Here is a 21277-nt window from a genome sequence, read left to right on the forward strand (position 1 = left end):
CTGGATTAATTTTATCCAACTTTTAAAGCAACCAGTGATCATATTTAACCTGTGGTTGTAAGGATACAAAAAAAGTGCTTTAAAAGTCAACACTAAAAGTTATGTCCATACTTAAGACAAGCCTCAGGCTCGTAGAAATGGATCTTTGCTGTAAAACATGGTTCAACTTTGTAGGGGAGTGAGCTCTTTGATGTGCTGTGGTGGAGACAGATATGCTACTTGGAGACGCCTGGGTATAGATTCCACTTTCCTTTCGGAGACCCCTCATCTCCCTCTCAAAAAGATCTGAGCTAGCTGATTCTGAATTTGGCTTGTGAACCACAGGGGTAGCAGATATCTATAAGTTTGTGAAAAATATTCCTGAATGATAAAACAACCTCCTAGTGGAAAAAAATTGTGGTATAGTATGGAATGAGCTTCTGAGGTCTGGCCATACCACACTATGTAGACAGTGTCACTGAGGGTTCCCGCCAGAAGTCAGGAGACCAAGTCAAGCTGGCATCGGATACGTTACATCTGCTCCTTTCTGTTCACATCATGACTGCCAACAAAATTCTTATGTTGGTTCATTATAGCAGCAATTCCATTCTCTCTTACAATGGTATCTTCCTGCCAAGCCAGAAATTCTCTTTTTATTTGTAAATGGTATCTTCTTGAAGCCTATGACTCCTTTTTGATTGGAAAATATATGAGGATATGGAAAAAATCAAGACTAAAATGCTTTTTATCAGCAATTATATCAAGTTGCTAATTTATAAGTCCAAAACATCATATTTTTCCCTATCAAAAAGGATAGACTTTTGCATCTCAGAATTTTAGCAAATGATGATGTAGTAGTCTGTTCTCACGCTGCTAATAAAGACATACCTGAGACTGGGTAATTTTTAAAGGAAAGACGTTTAATGGACTCAAAGCTCCACATGGCTAGGGAGGCCTCACAATCATGGTGGAAGTCAGAGGAGAAGCAAAGGCATGTCTTATATGGTGACAGGCAAGAGAGCTTGCACAGGGGAACTCCCATTTATAAAACCATCAGATCTTGTGAGACTTACTACCATGAGAACAGTATGGGGGAAACCACTTCCATGATTCAATTATCTCCACCTGGCCCTGCCCTTGACAGGTGGGGATTATTACAATTCAAGGTGAAATCTGGGTGGGGACACAGCAAAACCACATCAGATGCTTTCCATGTGCGTCTTATAAAAGCAATTTTCTACCTCTCTCTTCCTTAACTACTTTAATATTGAATTAGTTTCTTTCTTGGTTATCATTTAAATGTTTGGTCTTGATTACTAAATTAGTTTCGTTGCCATTAGACTTTCCTCTCAAATCCAAAATAATTTTCATTTAACAAATTTCCTTAATTTTACTGTCAGTAGTGTGTACTGGAACTAAGTTACATACCCCTGGTATATATGTTTATATTTCTCTACATATATATCATATATCTAACCACTCATCTAATCACCCATCCATCCAACAACTCATCTGAACTACAGAGAACTTGTACCACACGGAAACCTACTGTCGTTTACTTTAGATTCTTCTGAAGCACAGGTATACCTCTACAGAGAAAATGAATTCAAGTGTTTACATCAAGGTATAAAATACATTTTCCCAGAGGTTCATTACAATTTTTGGCCAAACTGAGTTGTTTAAGCCGATGTTCACATCTGCCACTCTATTTCTCAATCCAGAGAGATTTTACTCTGATTGCTTAAATGTCACTTCCCCAATTAGTCCCCATAGACTAATTTTCACTCTCATATCACACCACTCTTTTCTTTGTTGCTTTTTCCAAATACATATAAATAATCATTGGTGGAATTATTTATTTAATGTCTATCATACTACCAGATTATTAAGCACACTAGGTTAAAGACCATCTCTGTCTTGTTTCATTTATATCCCCAACACCTAGCATGGAGCTTGGTATATAGTAAGTTCTCAATAAAGGTTTATTGTATTGGTGAGTGGGTATAGTTAAAATCACTTTTACAGGGGGCAAATAATTTTTTTAAAAATTGAAGCTATGTGTCATTACTGTAATTTTCATCTGATTGGTGTATTTGAGTAATTAGAAAATAGGTTTTCCTTTAGGTCTACAGATTCACAGGAGAAAATTCAACAATTCAGATGTGCAAAGTGCTCTGCAAATAAATTTAACTCCAATTTAGAAAGGGTATCAGCACTGGTTATACGAGTGATTTAAAGTGAGATAAAGATCTGTGGGTCAATATTGATAGGATACTTCTGGTCACAGTCTTGCTGTTAATTCTCCAAAAAAAAAAAAAAAATGCTTAAATCAATGCATGTATTGACTGCCTACCATGTACACGGCATGCAACTTGGCTTTACAATGTGTACCAAAAAGCCTCATGTTTCAAACTAATTATAACCTCATTGGGAAATAACAGGAATGCATGGAAAAGCTAACACGAAAAACGTAAACAATAAATACAGGAGAAAATGATTAGCATTGCAGACATTCCGAGAAGGACCACCAACAGAAGTCTTATGGAAACGCAGACTGGAGTGGGTCTAGTCCACTTAGGCAGAAGAATGAGACAAATATTTTGGATAGAAATAAGTATGCAGGTGAAAAAGTGGAGAAACAGAAAGCCAAAGTTGCTCAGGGCAATGAGGTTTACTCCAAGATAAGCAGAGAGACAGGTGATAATGGTAGATTCAGGCATATAGTGAAATTATAAATAAGAAACTGAGGAATAAGGGAATTTTCCTGCGAGCTTCTGTGAAGCTTTGCACTAACATGTGACAAAATAATAACAACATAAAATATCCAATAATGATAATGTCTTAATACTGCACAGCATTTTGTTTCAAAGCGATTTCATGCAGTATTCACAAACGAATATTTTTTCTCATCTCATAGCAATGCCACTGCATGTCCAATAAATTTACATGAGTTAGTTGCTTAATGGCAGAGCTGAGATTCAAACCTACATCTTTTGCTATGGCATCTTGCAGAGCTCTCAGAGTGAAGACACAGAGGAAGGGAGACAGGCAGGAAGACAGTGCAGACTGGAAAGGATGAGACTGAACTAATTAATGTGGGCTATACCAAGAGATGGAACATTTAGTCCTCATAACTTTCTGAATGCTATTTGTTAATTACAGATAAGTATGAAGTACTAATAAGAAATACTGGACATTTAAATATGAATCTGATCACAACTATTATTGGTTTTAAGATGGCAAGAATAAACCTATTTTTCTCACTGTTTCATTTTGCCAGATAGTATTACTTCTGTCTTAAGCTGCAGGAGCTTTAAGAATCAAATCATACTGTAACTAATAGGTTATAATTCCAAAGTACTTTATTATCATTTGTTTCTAACAATCAAATGGTTAACTCACAAATTCTCCACAGCTATTTTCCAATGATTGGGTTTTGAAGGTGCTTGCAATCCAATTTTATTACATTGCTTTTAAAAATTCTAGTTAACATCAATCTTATTCAAACACAGTAATTTTCACTTTAGCAGTGAATAACTGACTCCCACTCCCACATACTGTATACACTGTTAGCATAATAGCTTTAAAGTGCTTCAGAAATTTTACATAAAAGTCTTTTGAAATTTTGTTTAAACTAAAGAATACATCTTTCTCTTCCCTATCAGTTTATCTTTTTCTCTCCGGAGAATATTTTCTTTTATGAAGAGTTTCCCAAAATGAAACAGTTCTACTCCCTTTCCTGAGAGATTCTGATCTACCCCAAAGGCAAGAACACAGTGAAAGAACTACAAAATCTCAAAGTCAGTGATGCACTGGTATCTGTTTTTTTTTTTTAAGTTCCAAACTTGTTAAATCAGAACTATACAAAAAGAAGAAATAGACACCTTATTTGAGAAATAGCTACTGGTCTCAGGCAAAACTGCATTACCTAGCATTATGAAGAATTGAAAGAGTCTAGGTTTGTTTTTGTGGAGTAAAATCCCAATTTTTATTCCTTTTTTACTGTTTCGGTTTTCTTTTTTAGAAACTGTTGGGAAACTTCTAAGTAGAGTACATGCTATTTAGTAATCAGTCTTTGGCAAGAAAATGACTTTTAGGGGACATTTCCTTCCTTCAGTTTAATAGTAAAAAATCTTAATGCCATAGAACAATACACTCATGTTTATAAAAAATATATAAAAGCATACTTTATGTACTTTTGGTAAATTATAGGATCATGGTGAGACTGGGATATACAATATGAATTACTAAATTCCTGCATTCCCTGCAGGTATCTCAGGGTCCTTCTCTCGTGCAAGATTGAGAATCCTCATCCAGTCAAAGAGATTAGCTTTTATGAGTTTTATACAATAAATGTTTACTGCTTTAAAAATATTCATTGGCCTTGATACTATTTATTTCTCTTTCTAATCAAACATTCACTATTCTTTAACATCCAGATCATATTTTATCTTAAGGTCTTCTCTGACCATTCTAGAAAATTATCCCTTACCAAATGTATTTCGTGTTTGACTCTCTTTGTTTACACTTAATCATCTTGGGTCTTATATTTTTAGTTAAATTACCCAAATGTCTTACTTTGTCAACTCTACAGTAGTTTTAAAAATCAAATCATACTGTAACTATCAGCTTATAATTCTAGAGTCCTTTATGATCATTTGTTTCTAACAATCAAATGATTAACTCATAGGTTCTTCACAGCTATTTCTCCATTGATTGTGTTTTAAAGGTGCTTGTGACCCAATTTTATTGCAGTGCTTTTCAAAATTCTAGGTGACATCAATTTTATTCAAATACAATAATCTTCACTTTAGCAGTGAATCACTGACTCCCACTCCCACATACTTAAAAGCACGTGGCAAGCAGAGAACATGTTTTATTTTATTTTGCATTCTTCTTGCCGTAGACTACTAATGGCAGCACTTCTTTTCTAGGAACTGCCTCCTTTCTTCCCCATGGTTACAACAAAAACTGCACTATGCCTTACTGATAACCATGCTCCTTCACTATAGAGGAGGACCCACTATGGTCAAAACGGCAATGTAAAAGACCGTATGGCTACAGCAAACACCATCCAGCAGATGTCATTCTCTGGGCTATGGGAAAGTGGAATACATGAAAGGAAACAAAGGACTAAGGACATTCAACAGGTGCTTGGGAATAAAGGTGGCCGAGGCCCATATTAGGCATCCTGGACACCAGGCCTGGGCCAGGAAGATACCCATCATACCTCATTTATGAAGGGGCATGGCTCCTAATTCCAGGAGTTTTCAGACTGGTGCAGAAACTAGGCTGCCTTTTACCACCCCTTCTGGACTATATTTGACCTTAGATATGTTATTTGACTGCTTTTTTCCTTCTGTTTCCATTTCTCTTTTTTTTTTTTTTTTTTTTGAGATGGAGTCTCGCTCTGTCGCCCAGGCTGGAGTACAGTGGTGCGAGCTCGGCTCACTGCAAGCTCCGCCTCCTGGGTTCACGCCATTCTCCTGTCTCAGCCTCCTGAGTAGCTGGGACTGCAGGCACCCGCCACCATGGCCAGCTAATTTTTTGTGTTTTTTTAGTAGAGACGGAGTTTCACCGTGTTAGCCAGGATGGTCTCGATCTCCTGACTTCGTGATCCATTTCTCTTAATCTCAGAAAGCCACACTCGGACATGCTGCCTATATAATATCCAGACCAATGCTACATAGAGTTAAAGGCTTTTTCACATTTTATCACCCATGTGATACATGTGGAACACTTTATAATATTTCCAAATAAAGAGATTACATTTATGAAAGAAGATAATAATGCACCCCTTGCTCTTCTTCTTTTCCCTATAGTAAGTAATAATGCCCTCTTGTTTCATGTTTCTTTCAGGCATGGAGTTTCAGAAAAAAGGCACAGGACACTGAACCAGAAGTATGGATTTGAACCTAGTTCATTACTTCCTAATTAAGTGACCTTGGACAAGGCAATTAACCACAGGGACTCACTCTGCATATTAAAAAAGGAGGAGGTAGAGTAGCTAATAATATTTACCTTGAAGTTTACTTTTTTTTGCTTTTTAAAGAAATAAACACGTACTTGCCTAGCATAGGAACCGATTAATGGTAGATATTCAATAAATGCAATTCAAATTTGAATTTCAAGCTACTGGGTTTATTTTTTATTTTTCTTGATCCTTTCCATGGACAATCACACTTATTCTATTTAAATCCAAATTCTTTTTAAGAAGCATGATTTTGGATTATTTCCAATTATTATTTCTTTTAAAGTCTTTTGTCTACTAGAGCAGCAGCTGTCAACCCTGCTAAAAATTAAAATGTCCTAGAAAACATTTAAAAAATTAATAGTGCATAAGCCCAATCTCTGACCAAATTTGAATCTGTATCTTTGAGGATAATCACAAAGTATGCATGAAACAATAACTGAAAAAAATTAAAAAAAAAGACTGGTTAAAATACTTAAGACCAAACCAAAATAAAACGGCTTAAGAATTATTACACATATTATGTAAGACTGCAAGAGGGATTTAAAAACACTTACCTTTGTTATTGTATACATCTAAGTAATTTGGTGCTGAAAAAATTGTAATTAGAGAAGGGAAGCCTGTTGTTTGGCTTTTCCTGTACATGCGGTACCTAAAAAGAACAAATACAGTCAAAACAAAGCTCGTATGGAAAAAAAGATAATATCAAATCATAGATTGAGAAATAGAAAATTAGATGAGTCAAGTTCCATTATTCAAAGGGCCTCCAATCATATAACACTAAATAAAAATTTATCTCTGAAGCCTGTTATACACAGGTATTAATACATTTCAGGGGGGTGGGTATGAAAACATACATTCATATGTAAAATTTCCAAACAGGTATTTTCTAAGTTAGCAAACCTCAAGAGAGGGTGGAATTCATTGGAAAATCTTAATTCATTTCCATGTGTTCAACAGAAGGCTGATTAGTGCACACAGATACTTTGTACCCACCCAAAATTTTCAAAATGTTGTCAACATTTTTGACATAAAAAGACCAAATAAGCAGAGCAAGATATAAAGACTTACCACTAATAACCAGGCCAATTATCTGATAAATCCACAATATTCTGTAAAGCATTTTGCCTAGACTAAGTGATTTTAAGAAGAATGTCCCCTTAAATTTATGAATTTTTAGATTAATAATTAGATTTAATTCATAGATTTAATGCAATTCCTAGATGCAGTATATATAAGCATTTTTGCCTAGACTAAGTAATTTTCTTTAAAAAGAATGTCCCCTTAAATCTATGAAATTTTACAAATTGAGACTGTTTCTATTTTAGAATTTTATTTATTACCAATCTCTGCTGGTGTCTACAGGTCAAAGATTATTGTCTCAGCAGGGTAATATTTAATCAATCAGTAATGAAACAGAACATGCACAAGAACTTTGGAAATAAACCAACAATCCAGTTACTAAGCAGAAATAATTTATAATGTAACACTTTAGTTCTCAATTAAAAATACAGGTGACTGTGTCTCTTTTACATAAGGATAAAAATGTATCTCATGACCTCTGTGTAATCAATTTTAGGAGTATCAGTTTAGAAATACCTCTTCAAAACAACATTTTATCATTTCTTCGTTGATCTGTGTCATTTATTTCCGGTAGACTGAACCGTGCCTAATATAGTTAGGTTCTAAAAGTAGCTCAAAAAGTATCTTTAGATAGATAAACAGCCACCTTAACATTTATAATTTTAAAAACACTGTGAGTCCTCTCTTTATGGAACTTGGTCATACTATAAAAGAAAATGCCCCCTTAAAAACCTTTTGAAATGTTCTAAAAGTATGTATTCTGATTATGGAACTGAGCTTCGTTATGGAAACAAAATCCATGTGAAAGACAGTTTCACTCTTAATCCTAGTACCTTGACTTTATAGACAGAGGGTGACTATGCCTACTTGACAACAAACAAAAACAAAGAAACTGGATGACATAATCTCAATTTTTCCAATGAATCAATCAACTTCTCATTTTAAACAAAAATACTTGATATTAACTGATGCACTTAACACACATTCAAGTAAGCCAGTGGTTATGGGTATGTAGTGCAATCAGGATAAATCTGCCAAAAATGGGCAGTCAGCCGACTGGAACACAGCCAAAATAGCATAGTGACACCATAGCCTTGACAAGTGAGAACAATTATTTGAAGACCTGACTGGCTGGGTATATAAACAGGTTACTTCAAACATCAGCTACAACACAGTGAGTATATAACACTGGATCCGTTCACACCTGTTGACTGATTGCTTGAAAACAGCTAATTGTGAAATGAACTTGGTATCTTCCTTGATTCAGGGATGTCATAGACATGGGCCTCCTTCAAAATGCAGGTATCTATATTCCCAATTTCAGCACACAGGTTATAAAAAGAAGTGCTACTACTTTTCAGAAAACCTAGACTATGAAGGGATGAGTTTAATTATTCAAAGGGAAGCAATGCCTTTCAGTGGAGCCTACTGGGAAACGGTATCAGACCTCAAATCTTAAAAGTAGTCTAATTTCTCCCTAATGTAGATTTAATATACTATTAAAGTGAACATCTGAAATTTCATAATTTTCTAAACCTCCAAAATTGTTCTACATCTTAGAAACTTACCAGGTGAGACAAAATCAACTTTATGTAATCATTTGCTAGTTAGAACATAAACTTTTCCCTGTTTTTAAAGATTTCCCTATTCCTTTCCCTTTAAAATCAGGGATACTACAAGGATCAGGAATGGTATTCAGGATTAGGAATGGTATTCTTTAAAACAACAGTAAAATGTGCAATACCTGTTAAATATTTAGTATAATTCTCATTCATATTTTCAACAAGACTGAAAAGTAGCTGGTAATTTACTCACTTATATGACAGTGTAAATGCAACAATTGAGAGGAATAAGAGGAGGTGCCCTTACAGTACTTAAGAAATCAAGCTGAAAATGGACTTGTTCAGGCTAAAGATGTAAGAACTTTACAGGAGACTGCACGATACATCTGCAGCCATTCATTCCCTAGGACTCTGTCATACCTGTGTCATCCATCAGAAGATAATTTTAAGCTCTAATTCCTTTTGGGAGTGAGCCTGGTAAAAGGGAACCTGCAGAGCCTAAGCAAAGTGAGGAAGTTCTGGAAAATGGACAATGCATGGTTTTTATAAATGCTCAAAACTGCTCACCCTGCATCTTGGGCTTCGTGGGCTCGAAGTATAGATAACAAGTTATTGTGCTGTAAGAATTCACATACAGCCGGGTAACTGCCAGAGACAAAAAGAAAAGAGAAGCATCTGTTATGAAATCATCAGGAGTAGCACATTTATCTCTAACATCCAGATCTATGTGACTGGATCAAAGATAATCAAACATACATCATTCATGAAACAAGCCTCTTGACTCTAAGGCCAAGTTTATCCTTGTGGCAGAAAAAGCATCTACAGCTGTACTTTTTACATAATCAGAAAGGGGTTGAGGTGCATGAACTGGGGGAAAAAACGTAAGCCATTATAAAACATTAGGAAAGTGTCCACTCTCATAAAAATAAATTTTTAAAAGTCTACATTTAAAGACAAAGTGAACGGAGCATAACTACAACAAGATAATGAATTTAAAATATAAGTCTCAATTTTCTCAAATATTGCACCATTTGTGCATATGTGTGCACGTATGTGTAAACAACAGAGATAACTGAGTTTGCAGGCAGAAGAGAATACATATGCTCTCTTCTGCCTCCTAATTATTTTTGTTTCTATAATCTCCCAGATTTAAGACTCCTCCCATATGGTGGGAAATCAAGTTATTGCTTTATCTAACATTATGGGTACAATAAGATGATTATATCATTCAAAACCTAAACAAAATTATGGATATTCACAAGGCTTTAGAATTTGTCCTTTAAATATGATCAGCAGAACTTTATCTTAAGACTTATCTATCTTGACTAAATAAAACATCCAATATACAATTATGTTTGTCATTTAAGAGTCTCAAACTCAAATAACTTCATTATAAATGAAATTCAAATCATAAATTAAACCTGAAAAACCTTTTACAGTCATTATGTCTCTGCTCTAAGAAGTTTTAATGAAACAAATGTGTATTATAAAAAATAAATTTTTGACAATGCAAATCAAGGTACAGAAAACCAATATTCAAACTGCATATATTCACTAGAACTTAAACTATATATCATTGAAAACATTCATCAATTATAAAAATAGCACTGCAGGGAAACATTCTAGTAATGTATGTTATTCAAATAATTTATTATAAAAGAAAAGATAGTTTCTGTATTACACATTTTGTACAAATTCCCTGACCAACAGGAAAAAATTGTCATTAAGATAACATACAGTTGGCCGGGCATCGTGGGTCACGCCTGTAATCCCAGCACTTTGGGAGGCAGAGGCGGGCAGATCACCTGAGGTCAGGAGTTCGAGACCAGCCTTGCCAATGTGATGAAACCCTGTCTCTTACTAAAAATACAAAAAACTAGCCAGGCTTAGGGGTGGGCGCCTGTAATCCCAACTACTCGGGAGGCGGAGGCAGGAGAATCGCTTGAACCCAGGAGGTGGAGGTTGCAGTGAGTCGAGAACGCACCATTGCACTCCAGCCTGGGCGACAAGAGTGAAACTCCATCTCAAAAAAAAAAAAAAAGATAACATACAGTTATAGAGATACTGACTATAAAAAAGATTCAGTTCTTTGGCAAAAAGGGATCTGAAACTGAAAACAGTCTCTGTTCATGTGTCCATATGTGGTGTGTTTTGTAAGAGAAAGGGAGAAAAAGAGGAGATAACCATGGGGCCTCCACTTCCTAGTTGTCCCCAGTCAATTCAATAAATAAAACACCTAACTGATGAACATGAGTGTATCTTAGAAACTGGAGAGGATGGCCCAGTCTCTGTATGGAAACATGCCCATCTGGTACCCAGAATCAGGTGTTGACCAACATGTGTCTTCAAAGGCTTCTGTTCTGCTTAAAGAAAAGTGAATATATGACCTTTCCAGGTAAGTGTGTGTCAGAGGAAAAAAAAAAAACAAAAACAAAAAGAAAAAACCACTTTACTTTCAGAGATACTGGTTGGTCTTTCAAAAACAGCAGATTTCTTTGGCATATATTAGCTATAAAAGGCCCAGCTAAGGGGCACAGAATAGGTTCTCAATAAATGTTCCTTCCCTATCTTTTTTCTTTTTTTGAGGCCTTCACTTAAATTCCTTGTGCCTTCGCAATGCCTCTGTATAGAAGTATATTGTCTTGTTACCACTGTCAGACAGGTTGCCTGACTATGTCTGTCACTTTTTTGCCCTTGGCAAATGACTTAGTTGCTCTTTCTTATTTGCCCTTTTGGAACAACTTACACTATTCTTAAGAAAGAATAATTTTAAAATATTTTTGTCACACTAAGTTTGATACCCTTATGTGTTTAAGCTAAGTTTTTCCCCATGAAAATATATACCTGATTTTTATTGGAAATCTGAAAAAAATAAAATTAATCAAGTGCCAATTTGCTAGGTTAACAGCATTAAGTGAGGAGTATTTGCATTATTGACTTGGAGGGAATTCATTTTGAAGAAAAACTTTAGACATTTTCAAAACATATGCCATCATATACTCAGCTTTTCAAAGAAATACCAACACTTTCCTCATAGATCTAGACAATACTTGAATATCATCTAGATTCCCACTGTTGCTGAACTATTTACCTAGGATATACAGAAGTTTCTAATAGTATTACAAAAGAGAAACAGAAACTCTGTTCCACTTTTATGCTTTTTAATGGAAATTGTCACAAATCACAAAATGTTCAAGCTGAAAAGCACTGTGTACATACACACACAGAGAGAGAGAAAGAGCGAGAGAGAGAGAACGGCAGGAAAAGCATATTGCTAACACCTAAACACCCCAAAGAGATGAAAAATCACTTATTCCCCAGTAATTTAGCAGAGGCCCAGTGATGATTGTTCCATTTGTTAGAAGACAGTATTAGCTACAGGGAGGGGCGGTATAAGTTCAAGGCAGATTTCTGTCCTAAGGGTATTTATTATCTTAGGAACATAAAGCATTATAAAAAATACTTTTAAAAAACTACTATATTATAAAACACATTGAAGATAAAATAGAAGTTTTATAAAGATATTATAAAGCAAGCAAGAACGCATCTGAAATTAATCAGAGAAATCTTTTTGAAAAATATCTATCTTTTGTTATATATTTAAGAGAATGACGTATGCAGATTGGTAGATAGGAAAGGGGTTAGAATTCTGCTCGGAAAAGAAGAGGGATCATCAGAAGCTGAGTGAATAGGAACAAAGGTAAGGAAGGTAGAAAAGAAAAAAAATGTAATAAATGATAGAAAAATTGGCTTGGCAGTAGAGCAAACAGTTACTATTAGATTAATTCTGTTTATTCTCTTGTATTTGTTTCTATATCATATTGAACTATATTTTCAACCTTGAGTTTAATCTCCCAGATGTAAGACTCTTTAGCCATGACATAGCTAGTGGGCATTATTAAAATGTTTTTTTTTAAATGTTTTTATGCCTTTATGGATACTTTCCCTGTGCAGTTTTTCCTCCTGGAAAGGCCTATTCTTCTGCCAAGTCTTCACAAGTTATCACCTGTGAAGCATTCTCTTCAAGGCTATCTCACCTAAGGTGTACACAACTGCTGTATCCACTGTGTTCCTACAATATATGTATCTAATATATCACTTATCATGTTGTAGTGTAAATTATATTTATACTTCTGTGCTCCAGCAATAGTGAATGCCTTAGGAGAGGAACACTGCTTTTTCATTTGCATTTTCATATCTTAAATGCTTAGCAGCAATCTGTCAGCTTATTGGGGCTTATGCTCAATTGCTGAAGTAGCTTCAATAGGGGCAGTCAAGCAGGTGAGAGATGCAAAGGGTTTCTTTCCCTCCCTCAGTGCTTCGGCAAAGCAGAGGCAGGCAGCCTGCAATCCCCTGCCAATACACAAGGAGGAAGCCACAGTCTCTTTGGTGTCCTTGTCCTCTTCCAGATCCAGTAATAGGGAAGACTCTGCCTGATTGTTCAACTCCTCCTCTGCTTCTTGGGGTCTGGGAATGGGTACTTAGCCCAGGAGTGTCCTGGGGCTACCTGGATGCTGTCAGACCTACCTTTTCCTAGGACTTGCTGTGTTTCTTTTTTGTCCCAGGGATCTTGATCTAATTTCATTTTTGTCCAATGGGGATCAAGTCCTAAGGGGCCAACTCTTCCTGCCAGAACTTTTCCAGAATTTAAGTTCAGAAGTGGCAAGCAATTTTTATTTAAGGCAAACTTTTTAGTAAAGTAAAACATCTATACAGAAAAAGGCAAAAATTAATTTGATGACCTTTCACAAAGTGAACACCCTTGGAACCTGCACTCTGATCAAGACACAGAACATTATCAAATCCCAGAAACTCCTCATATCTCTCTCACTGTCACCTCCTCTCTATGGGTAACCAGTATCCTGGCTTATAGCATGAAAGATGAGTTTTCTCTGATGTTGGAACTCTTATTTCAGTGGAATCATACAGTATATATATACTGGTCACTATCGGCTTCTTTCACTTGTCATTATGCTTGGGATCTTCAACCATGTTATGTGTAGTTTTAGTAAGCTCATTCTCATTTGCTGTATTTAGTTGTATAAATATATTAGAATTTATTATTCATTCTACTAAATGGATATCTGAGTTTTCATTTCTTGGCTGTTATGATTAACCTTGCACATGTCTTTTGATGCACTTACAGACACATTTCTAAAGGATATAAAATAGGGGCTGAATAGCTTGGTAATATGAATGTTCAGTTTTAACAGATAATGAAGCAGCTAATGTAATTTGGGAGTAGAGGTGAAGTAAGATCAGGTGACCTTCTCTGCAGAATTCCCAGTGTTACATTCCTTCATATTTTCATGATGCCGCTTTCCCCGCCTGCAAAAATCTTCCCCAATGACTCTGGTTGGATATGTTCTACTAATCCTTTAAAACTCAGGTCTGCTAATGCCTTCATCATGAATAGTCCCTTGAACCTAATCCATTCCCCTTTGGGGTTAGGATTCCCAACACACTCACTCAGATTGTCTGTCTCTCTCTCCCCCTCCCCCCCAACCTGTGTGTGTGTGCGTGTGTGTAATAGCCTGCACATTTATAATGACGGCACTATTCACTTTGTATTTTACTTGTCTGTTTCTGCTTTGTGGGCTCTGCTGCTGGACTGCCATTTTCTTGAAGGCAGGGACTCAGCATCTATAAAACTTAGTAGAGAGAGGCCAGGCATGTTGGCTCACGCCTGTAATCCCAGCACTTTGGGAGGCCGAGGCAGACGGATCACGAGGTCAGGAGATGGAGACCATCCTGGCTAACACAGTGAAACCCTGTCTCTATCAAAAATATAAAAAATTAGCCTGGTGTGGTGGTGGACGCCTGTAGTCCTAGCTACTCGGGAAGCTGAGGCAGGAGAATGGTGTGAACCCAGGAGGCAGAGCTTGCAGTGAGCCGAGATCGCACCACTGCTCTCCAGTCTGGGCGACAGAGCAAGACTCCATCTCAAAAAAAAAAAAAAAAAAAAAAAAGAAAAGAAAAGAAAATAACTTAGTAGAGAGAATATACTACAGTAAATGCTCAGCTAATGTGTGCTAAATAATTGAATGAGTGAAAAAATTCTCAAAAAAGATACCCATGAATGGAACAGTATGCATTGGGACTCTAGAGGGAAGAGGGAGGATACTAATGAAATTGGAAGCAGAGAGCTCAGGTGTGATTTCAATAGACTAAAAATAAAGGTCTTGAACTCACAGTAGGAAAGAGGAAAGGCAGCATGGTTTAGATGCTTGTGATATTTATAAAGATGTGATGACTGGTGGTGATTTCAATACAAGAGGAAAAAGCAAAGACACCTGTTAGTCTGCATGGCTGGGAGAATGAACAGTAAACAAAAAACAAACAAACAAAAAACAGGAGGAATTTTCAGTGGGGATTAAGCAAGTGGGAAAGTAATTAAGCCCTTTCAGGCATGGTGAGTTTAGGTTAAGGTGAAAATGGAATCCCTAGATAAGAAGTTCCAGCAGACAACTAGACATACAGGAATTGAGCTCAGGAAAGATAAAGAGATGAAGCGGGCTAGACATAGATTCAGGAACTGGCCATAGAGTTTACAGTTTACAGTGAATCTAGGGAAGTGGGTGTAGGTGAGGTTCCTAGAGGAAAGTGTGAAGAAAAAAATGCCAAAGCAGAAGAAAGACAAAAAAAAAGAGGCATCAGGAAGAGACAGGGATTGCCCTGATAAGTCAGAGGAGAATCAGGATATATAAACAAGGAACCAGAGGATTTCAAGATGGAAGCGGCTGATAAGAGTGTCAACTGCTGCACAGAAGCTGGGCAGTGTGAGAAGAGAAGGCTGCTGATTCGTGATTAAGGGACCAGTAGTGATTTGAGTGAGTTGCCACCTGTAGCTTCCAAAACACTTCAAAATCACTGTCAAGATACCCCTAAAATTTCAGAGTTTAAAAGAGCTTTAGGGTGTCTAATTTAACTCCATTTTGAAGCAAGGTAAACCCAGGACACAAAGCTTATATGATTCATCCAAAGCAGAAATACAGATTGATAACCTAAACGCCAAATCCAGCTGCCAGTTTTCATTGGTCTACATGAAATGAAAATTTGTCATGATCCTCACTAATCTCCAGAATCTAACAATTGCCCTGCTCCAAGTATCTCAACTATCTGCCTGAACATTATAGGTATTATTTGAGTGTGCAAACTCTGGTCTAAGATTCTAAAGATAATGGTACATTGGGGCAAAATCAGAGATCTTATGGATTCTTTCCTTTCTGTCACACTGCCTATCTGATATAACTCAGGAACAGTGTTAAATTCTGACTGATGCATATTTTCTGCATAACTTTATTTAAATAATGGCCCAGATAACATGTTAGATAGTGGATAGGGTGGCATAGCAAAGTAAACACACAAACTACACATACAAGTGTTAAATAAAACTGAGAGCTGTGGATCAAAATACCTGCCAATAATTCAAACTGGTAATTGCCACTAAGGTTCTCTACCAATTTCATGGCTTGCTTGTGCCCATCTAGATCCACTTTATAAACCATAATCCCAGAGGATGCCTTCATACTTTCAAGGTGGCACTAAAGACAAAAGGACCAAAAAGCTGTAGGAGAATGAGAGACATTTTTCTTCTCCTTAGATAAAACATAATCCAGACTGCTTTGACATTAGTCAGTCTATATATAGGCCACAGATTTAGATATTCAGCTATTCACATAATCTATACTTGCCATGGCTAAAAATCATTATTTATTAAGAATGTTTAATGAGGCTGGGTGCAGTGGCTCATGCCTGTAATCCCAGCACTTTGGGAGGCCGAGGTGGATGGATCACCTGAGGTCAGGAGTTTGAGACCAGCCTGACCAACATGGAGAAAGAAACCCCATCTCTACTAAAAATAAAAAATTAGGCAGGCATGGTGGTGCATGCCTGTAATCCCAGCTACTCGGGAGGCTGAGACAGGAGAATCGCTTGAACCCGGGAGGTGGAGGTTGTGGTGAGCCGAGATCGCACCACTGCACTCCAACCTGGGTGACAGAGTGAGACTCCGTCTTAAAAAAAAAAAAAAAAAAAGGATATTTAATGAGACAAGTGAAATAATCATAATGCTGAAAACAAAAGTGAAAATATGTTTAATTCTCTGATTATCCTCTATTATTAAAGATGGTAGCCTTATTCTAAATATATTCTATATATTTATTTTATAAATATATACACACATCTGTGTCTAATGCCATAATATATACACATATCTGTGTCTATATTATAATATATACACATAATATATACACATCTGTGTCTAATGCCATAATATTATAAAAGTTCAGTATTATGTAAGTTCAGTATGGGACTCTGCTTAGAATATGATTTGAACAGCTGACACGAAAACGAATAGAATGCTATACTATTATTAATGCAACAGGACTCAATATCAAAATCAAGAGTTTGAATTTTGTTTGATATTATGTTACTGAAGTATAACTGTGATATCAAGCAGGCAATTTAAACATCTAGGGTATAATTAGAAAGTTAACATTAGCTTTGGAAAACTGAACACATAACTTTGACGTACTTTAACAATGCCAACTTTTCACTATAAGTTTAAACATCTTTAATAAAAGATTACTCCCAAATTAATTACTGAAAATAAATTTTAGGCTTTTCAGAAATATTATACCATGCGTCTTTAATTCAGCCAAAATGGATTCATTAAACCACATTTCCAAAATATAGAGGTGAACTATAAATTTTTAAAATAAATATGCTTAGAACAAACCTCTCTGTTAATATTCATATAAAGAAAGCTATACTTTGAAAGACGCTTTATAGTGCACTAGATTTTCTATTCATGAACTTTAATTTATCAATCACATCAACAGACAGAAAAACTTTTTTCCCCCATAAGAAAACTTAGTATATGGAACAAAATGTCCTACTACTAAATAGGCATCAGATCAGTCCTATAGAAGGATATTTGCTTACTCTAGAGACAGAAGATACACAGCTGGATGTATTTTACAGAATTCTTCCAGCCTTGCCCTTAGCTTAGCTGCCAGGGCTGGAATTGAGCATTAACTTCAGGGAACATCAGGTTAAGTTTTTAAGTATCTAATAATAATAATAATAATAATAATAATAATGAAGAAGAAGAAGAGGAGGAGGAGGAAGGAGGAGAAGAGGAGGAGTAAGTATTCTAAAATTAAAAATTCTCAACTTCTTCATAACCTCTTTTCTCTTTCACTCTCGCAATTTTCACATAAGCTGTATGTATAATGATAAGAGACTTTAGTGAAACTGAGGATGATTACATCTGGGAGGATAAAACTGAGGTGACACGTTAGGAAGACAGTGAGGTCATGCAGAAACCTAATCGTGTTGCAGATTCCTTTCTGAAGTGTTATAAAATGTCATGTAATGGGTAAATCTCTAGCGATTTGTAAAATGTAAAAATTATTATAAAAATATTTTCAACTTGGCTTGTCAAAGTCCTAAAAATAAATATACTATGGTTCCTATATACTGTAAAGCTGCTTATTTTAATTTATCCAGGAAGCCTGATAAACAAATGTAAGAAGGAATTAAATGATTGATTTAACGAATGTAAAGTTGTTTTTCTGATCTGAGTTACAGAAACTGGTAAAACTTTTAAATGTGATAACATAATTGAATTAAAACAATCAAGGCTGGTGTTGGATTTTTTTGGTACAGTTTTTTTTTTTTTAATACTGGAGTATTTTTTTAAGTTCTGGAGTACATGTGCAGAATGTGCAGGTTTGTTACATAGGTATACATGTGCCCTGGCGGTTTGTTGCACCCATCAACCCGTCATCTACATTAGATATTTATACTAATAATATCCTTCCCCTAGCCCCCCACCCCCTGACAGGCCCTGGTGTGTGATGTTCCCCCTCCCTGTGCCCATATGTTCTCTTTGTTCAACTCCCACTTATGAGTGAGAACATGAGGTGTTTGGTTTTCTGTTCTTGTGATACTTTGTTGCATTGGGTCAAAAATAATAGTTCTTATGGATTCCAGCTTCATCCATGTCCCTGCAAAGAACATGAACACATCCTTTTTTATGGCTGCATAGTATTCCATGGTGTATATGTACCACATTTTCTTTCTCCAGTCTATCATTGATGAGCATTTGGGTTGGTTCCAAGTCTTTGCTATTGTAAATAGTGCTGCAATAAACATGCATATACATGTGTCTTTATAGTAGAATGATATATAATCCTTTGGGTATATACTCAGTAATGGGATTGCTGGGTCAAATGGTATTTCTGGTTCTAGATCCTTGAGCAATCGCCACACTGTCTTCCACAATGGTTGAACTAATTTACACTCCCACCAACAGTGTAAAAGCGTTCCTATCTCTCCACATCCTCTCCAGCATCCGTTTCCTGACTTTTTAATGATCGCCATTCTAATTGGCATGAGATGGTATCTTATTGTGGTTTTGATTTGCATTTCTCTAATGACCAGTGATGATGAGCATTTTTTCATTGTTTTTTGGCCACATAAATGTCTTCTTTTGAGAAAGAAACTACCACCCTGATTAGTCAGTAACCATCAACATCGAGGCAAGATCCTCCACCAGCAAAAAGATTATGACTAGCTGAAGGCTCAGATGATCATGAGCATTGTTTAGCAATGAAGTATTTTCTGATTAAGGTATGTACATTTGTTTGTTTTTTTTTTTAGATACAATGCTATTGTACACTTAATAGACTACAGTATAGTGTAAACATAACTTCTATATGCACTGGGAAACCAAAAAAATAATGACTTGCTTTATTGCAATATTTGCTTTATTGTGGTGGTCTAGAATCAAACCTTTAACATCCCCAAGGTACACCTGTATATGTATACATATCTATTTCACATTTATTTACTCACATTCATTTATTTATATTTTCATTTTATAAATGCTAGTGAGCCTTTCATTTATATAAAAGAAGTAATACAAACACTATAAATAAATCAAACACATGGACTGATAAATCCTAGCATTATGATGCAAACGTGTTCCAGAGAGCAAGTTCTCTATTCTTACCTGTAGAAGTATGAACACCCCCTGACTGTGTTGTGAGTGAAATGTTCCTGAGTCTTCTCATTTCCAAAATCTTCCAGGGGGTCTGACCACAGGATATCACACATAGGTCCATATGCAGGTGGTTCTTTGAATCGGTCTAACTAAGAAAAATAGAAGACAGAGAGCAAAATACTAATCTTTGGAAACTTAGAATTCTGACAATACAAGAAACAAGCACTGTGCAGAACCCATCCTCTTCTCCCCAGCTACAGTTCAGGGTGAAATGTCCTCTACCTCTCTCTCTCTTCCTGTCCTTCTTCCTACTCATTTTCCTATCCTTCATCTCTCTCCAATTTTCTTTCCAGCTTCCTTCTGATGAGATCATTTAGTATCTATCTTCATCTAACCCTTTACCTCCCTCTTGCCTCTATTATCTCTAGATTTCAGTTTCTCGTTTCTCCTATTCTACATTTTGTCCTTCTCTCCTTACTTACTTTATCTATCCAAATGTTTTTGTCATGACCAGTTATTATGACTCTACCCCTGTTTCAATTTATTGAGAATTACTTTCTTTGGGAAAATTCCTATTACTGCCTCTATTAAACTGTGATTTAGAAGTTTGGATGGAAAACAACTCCTAGTTTTCATGCTTATGTTTTTTTTTATATTTAAGAACATGACTTTGAGAAAAGATGGCTTTTACTTTAAAAGTAGCCACTTGCTATATGATATTTTGGATACTACTTCATTATGGGCTATCTAGGTTTCTAATGATAAACTACAAGCCTCCTGTAGTTGATCTTAGTGGGTACAAATATGAGTAATGATAAGCAGTAAAATAAACTCAACTTTAGCGGGTCATTCTTCAGTTCACAGTTCTAAGCTTTATAATTTTACCTGAAGCCTTCATATGAAATCAATTTTCCAGCTATAAATGTTTAGTGAAGTCACATTTCAATTTTAAAAGGTGCATTTAGAAGGCATATTAGAAATATAATCACTGGAAATAACATATCACGATCAATTTTAAACACTTTAGTTTATCCTGATTTAACTGCAATTAAAGGATCTTTGGTGAATCAGCAGATATTATAAAGGTTCTTGAATAAAAGCATGCAATAGCTTTGAAAATCTATTAAGAATTGATATTCTTCATATTGATATTTTTAAAAAATCCAATGAAGACAAGTGAACATATTTTGCTCACAACTAATAAAATTGTCTATTTTTTTTTTCTGGGACATACAAGATGTAAGTAATGGTTTTGTTGCACACTACTTTTTATTAGTATCTATAGAGAATGAGGCAATATTTTACGTTTTCAATACCCAATGAAAAACTTCAATAAAACAAGACTACATTTCAACCATTATGTTAGCCACAAAATATTCATTGCAAACTTAAACTTGTTTAAGAGATTTAAATAATTTATGCTTTTGGAACAATACATTCAAGAAAAATAATACTTGTCCCTAAAAATACAGAACTTCTTTCTGAAAAATAAGAACTTATTAAGGGTAGGACAGTAGAGGAGGGGAAAGTTTCTGATTAATATGAATCCCCAACTAAAGGTCTGCAAAGCTACCAGAATATAACATTTATTCTGGAAAAAGTATACAGTGCATTCTAAAAGTTAATATAATTGACAGTAAAAATAAACAAATACAAAAAAACTTGAATTGA

The 21277-nt window shown here is 35.6% G+C and overlaps 1 protein-coding gene across 3 annotated transcripts in view; it reads right to left on the reverse strand.

Annotated features, from left to right (window-relative positions):
* Positions 1 to 21277, reverse strand: part of PPP3CA (protein phosphatase 3 catalytic subunit alpha) — a 324214-nt gene that overhangs the window by 50559 nt on the left and 252378 nt on the right. For all 3 annotated transcript variants that reach the window (XM_055385444.2, XM_004040196.5, XM_004040195.5), the window contains exons 6-8: positions 19616 to 19755; positions 9163 to 9240; positions 6508 to 6602 (exon numbers count right to left, since the gene is read on the reverse strand). In XM_055385444.2, coding sequence (XP_055241419.1) covers positions 6508 to 6602; positions 9163 to 9240; positions 19616 to 19755 — 313 coding nt within the window. The remainder of the gene's footprint in view (positions 1 to 6507; positions 6603 to 9162; positions 9241 to 19615; positions 19756 to 21277) is intronic.

Source organism: Gorilla gorilla, chromosome 3 (assembly GCF_029281585.2).
Source record: "Gorilla gorilla gorilla isolate KB3781 chromosome 3, NHGRI_mGorGor1-v2.1_pri, whole genome shotgun sequence".
NCBI classification, from domain to species: domain Eukaryota; kingdom Metazoa; phylum Chordata; class Mammalia; order Primates; family Hominidae; genus Gorilla; species Gorilla gorilla.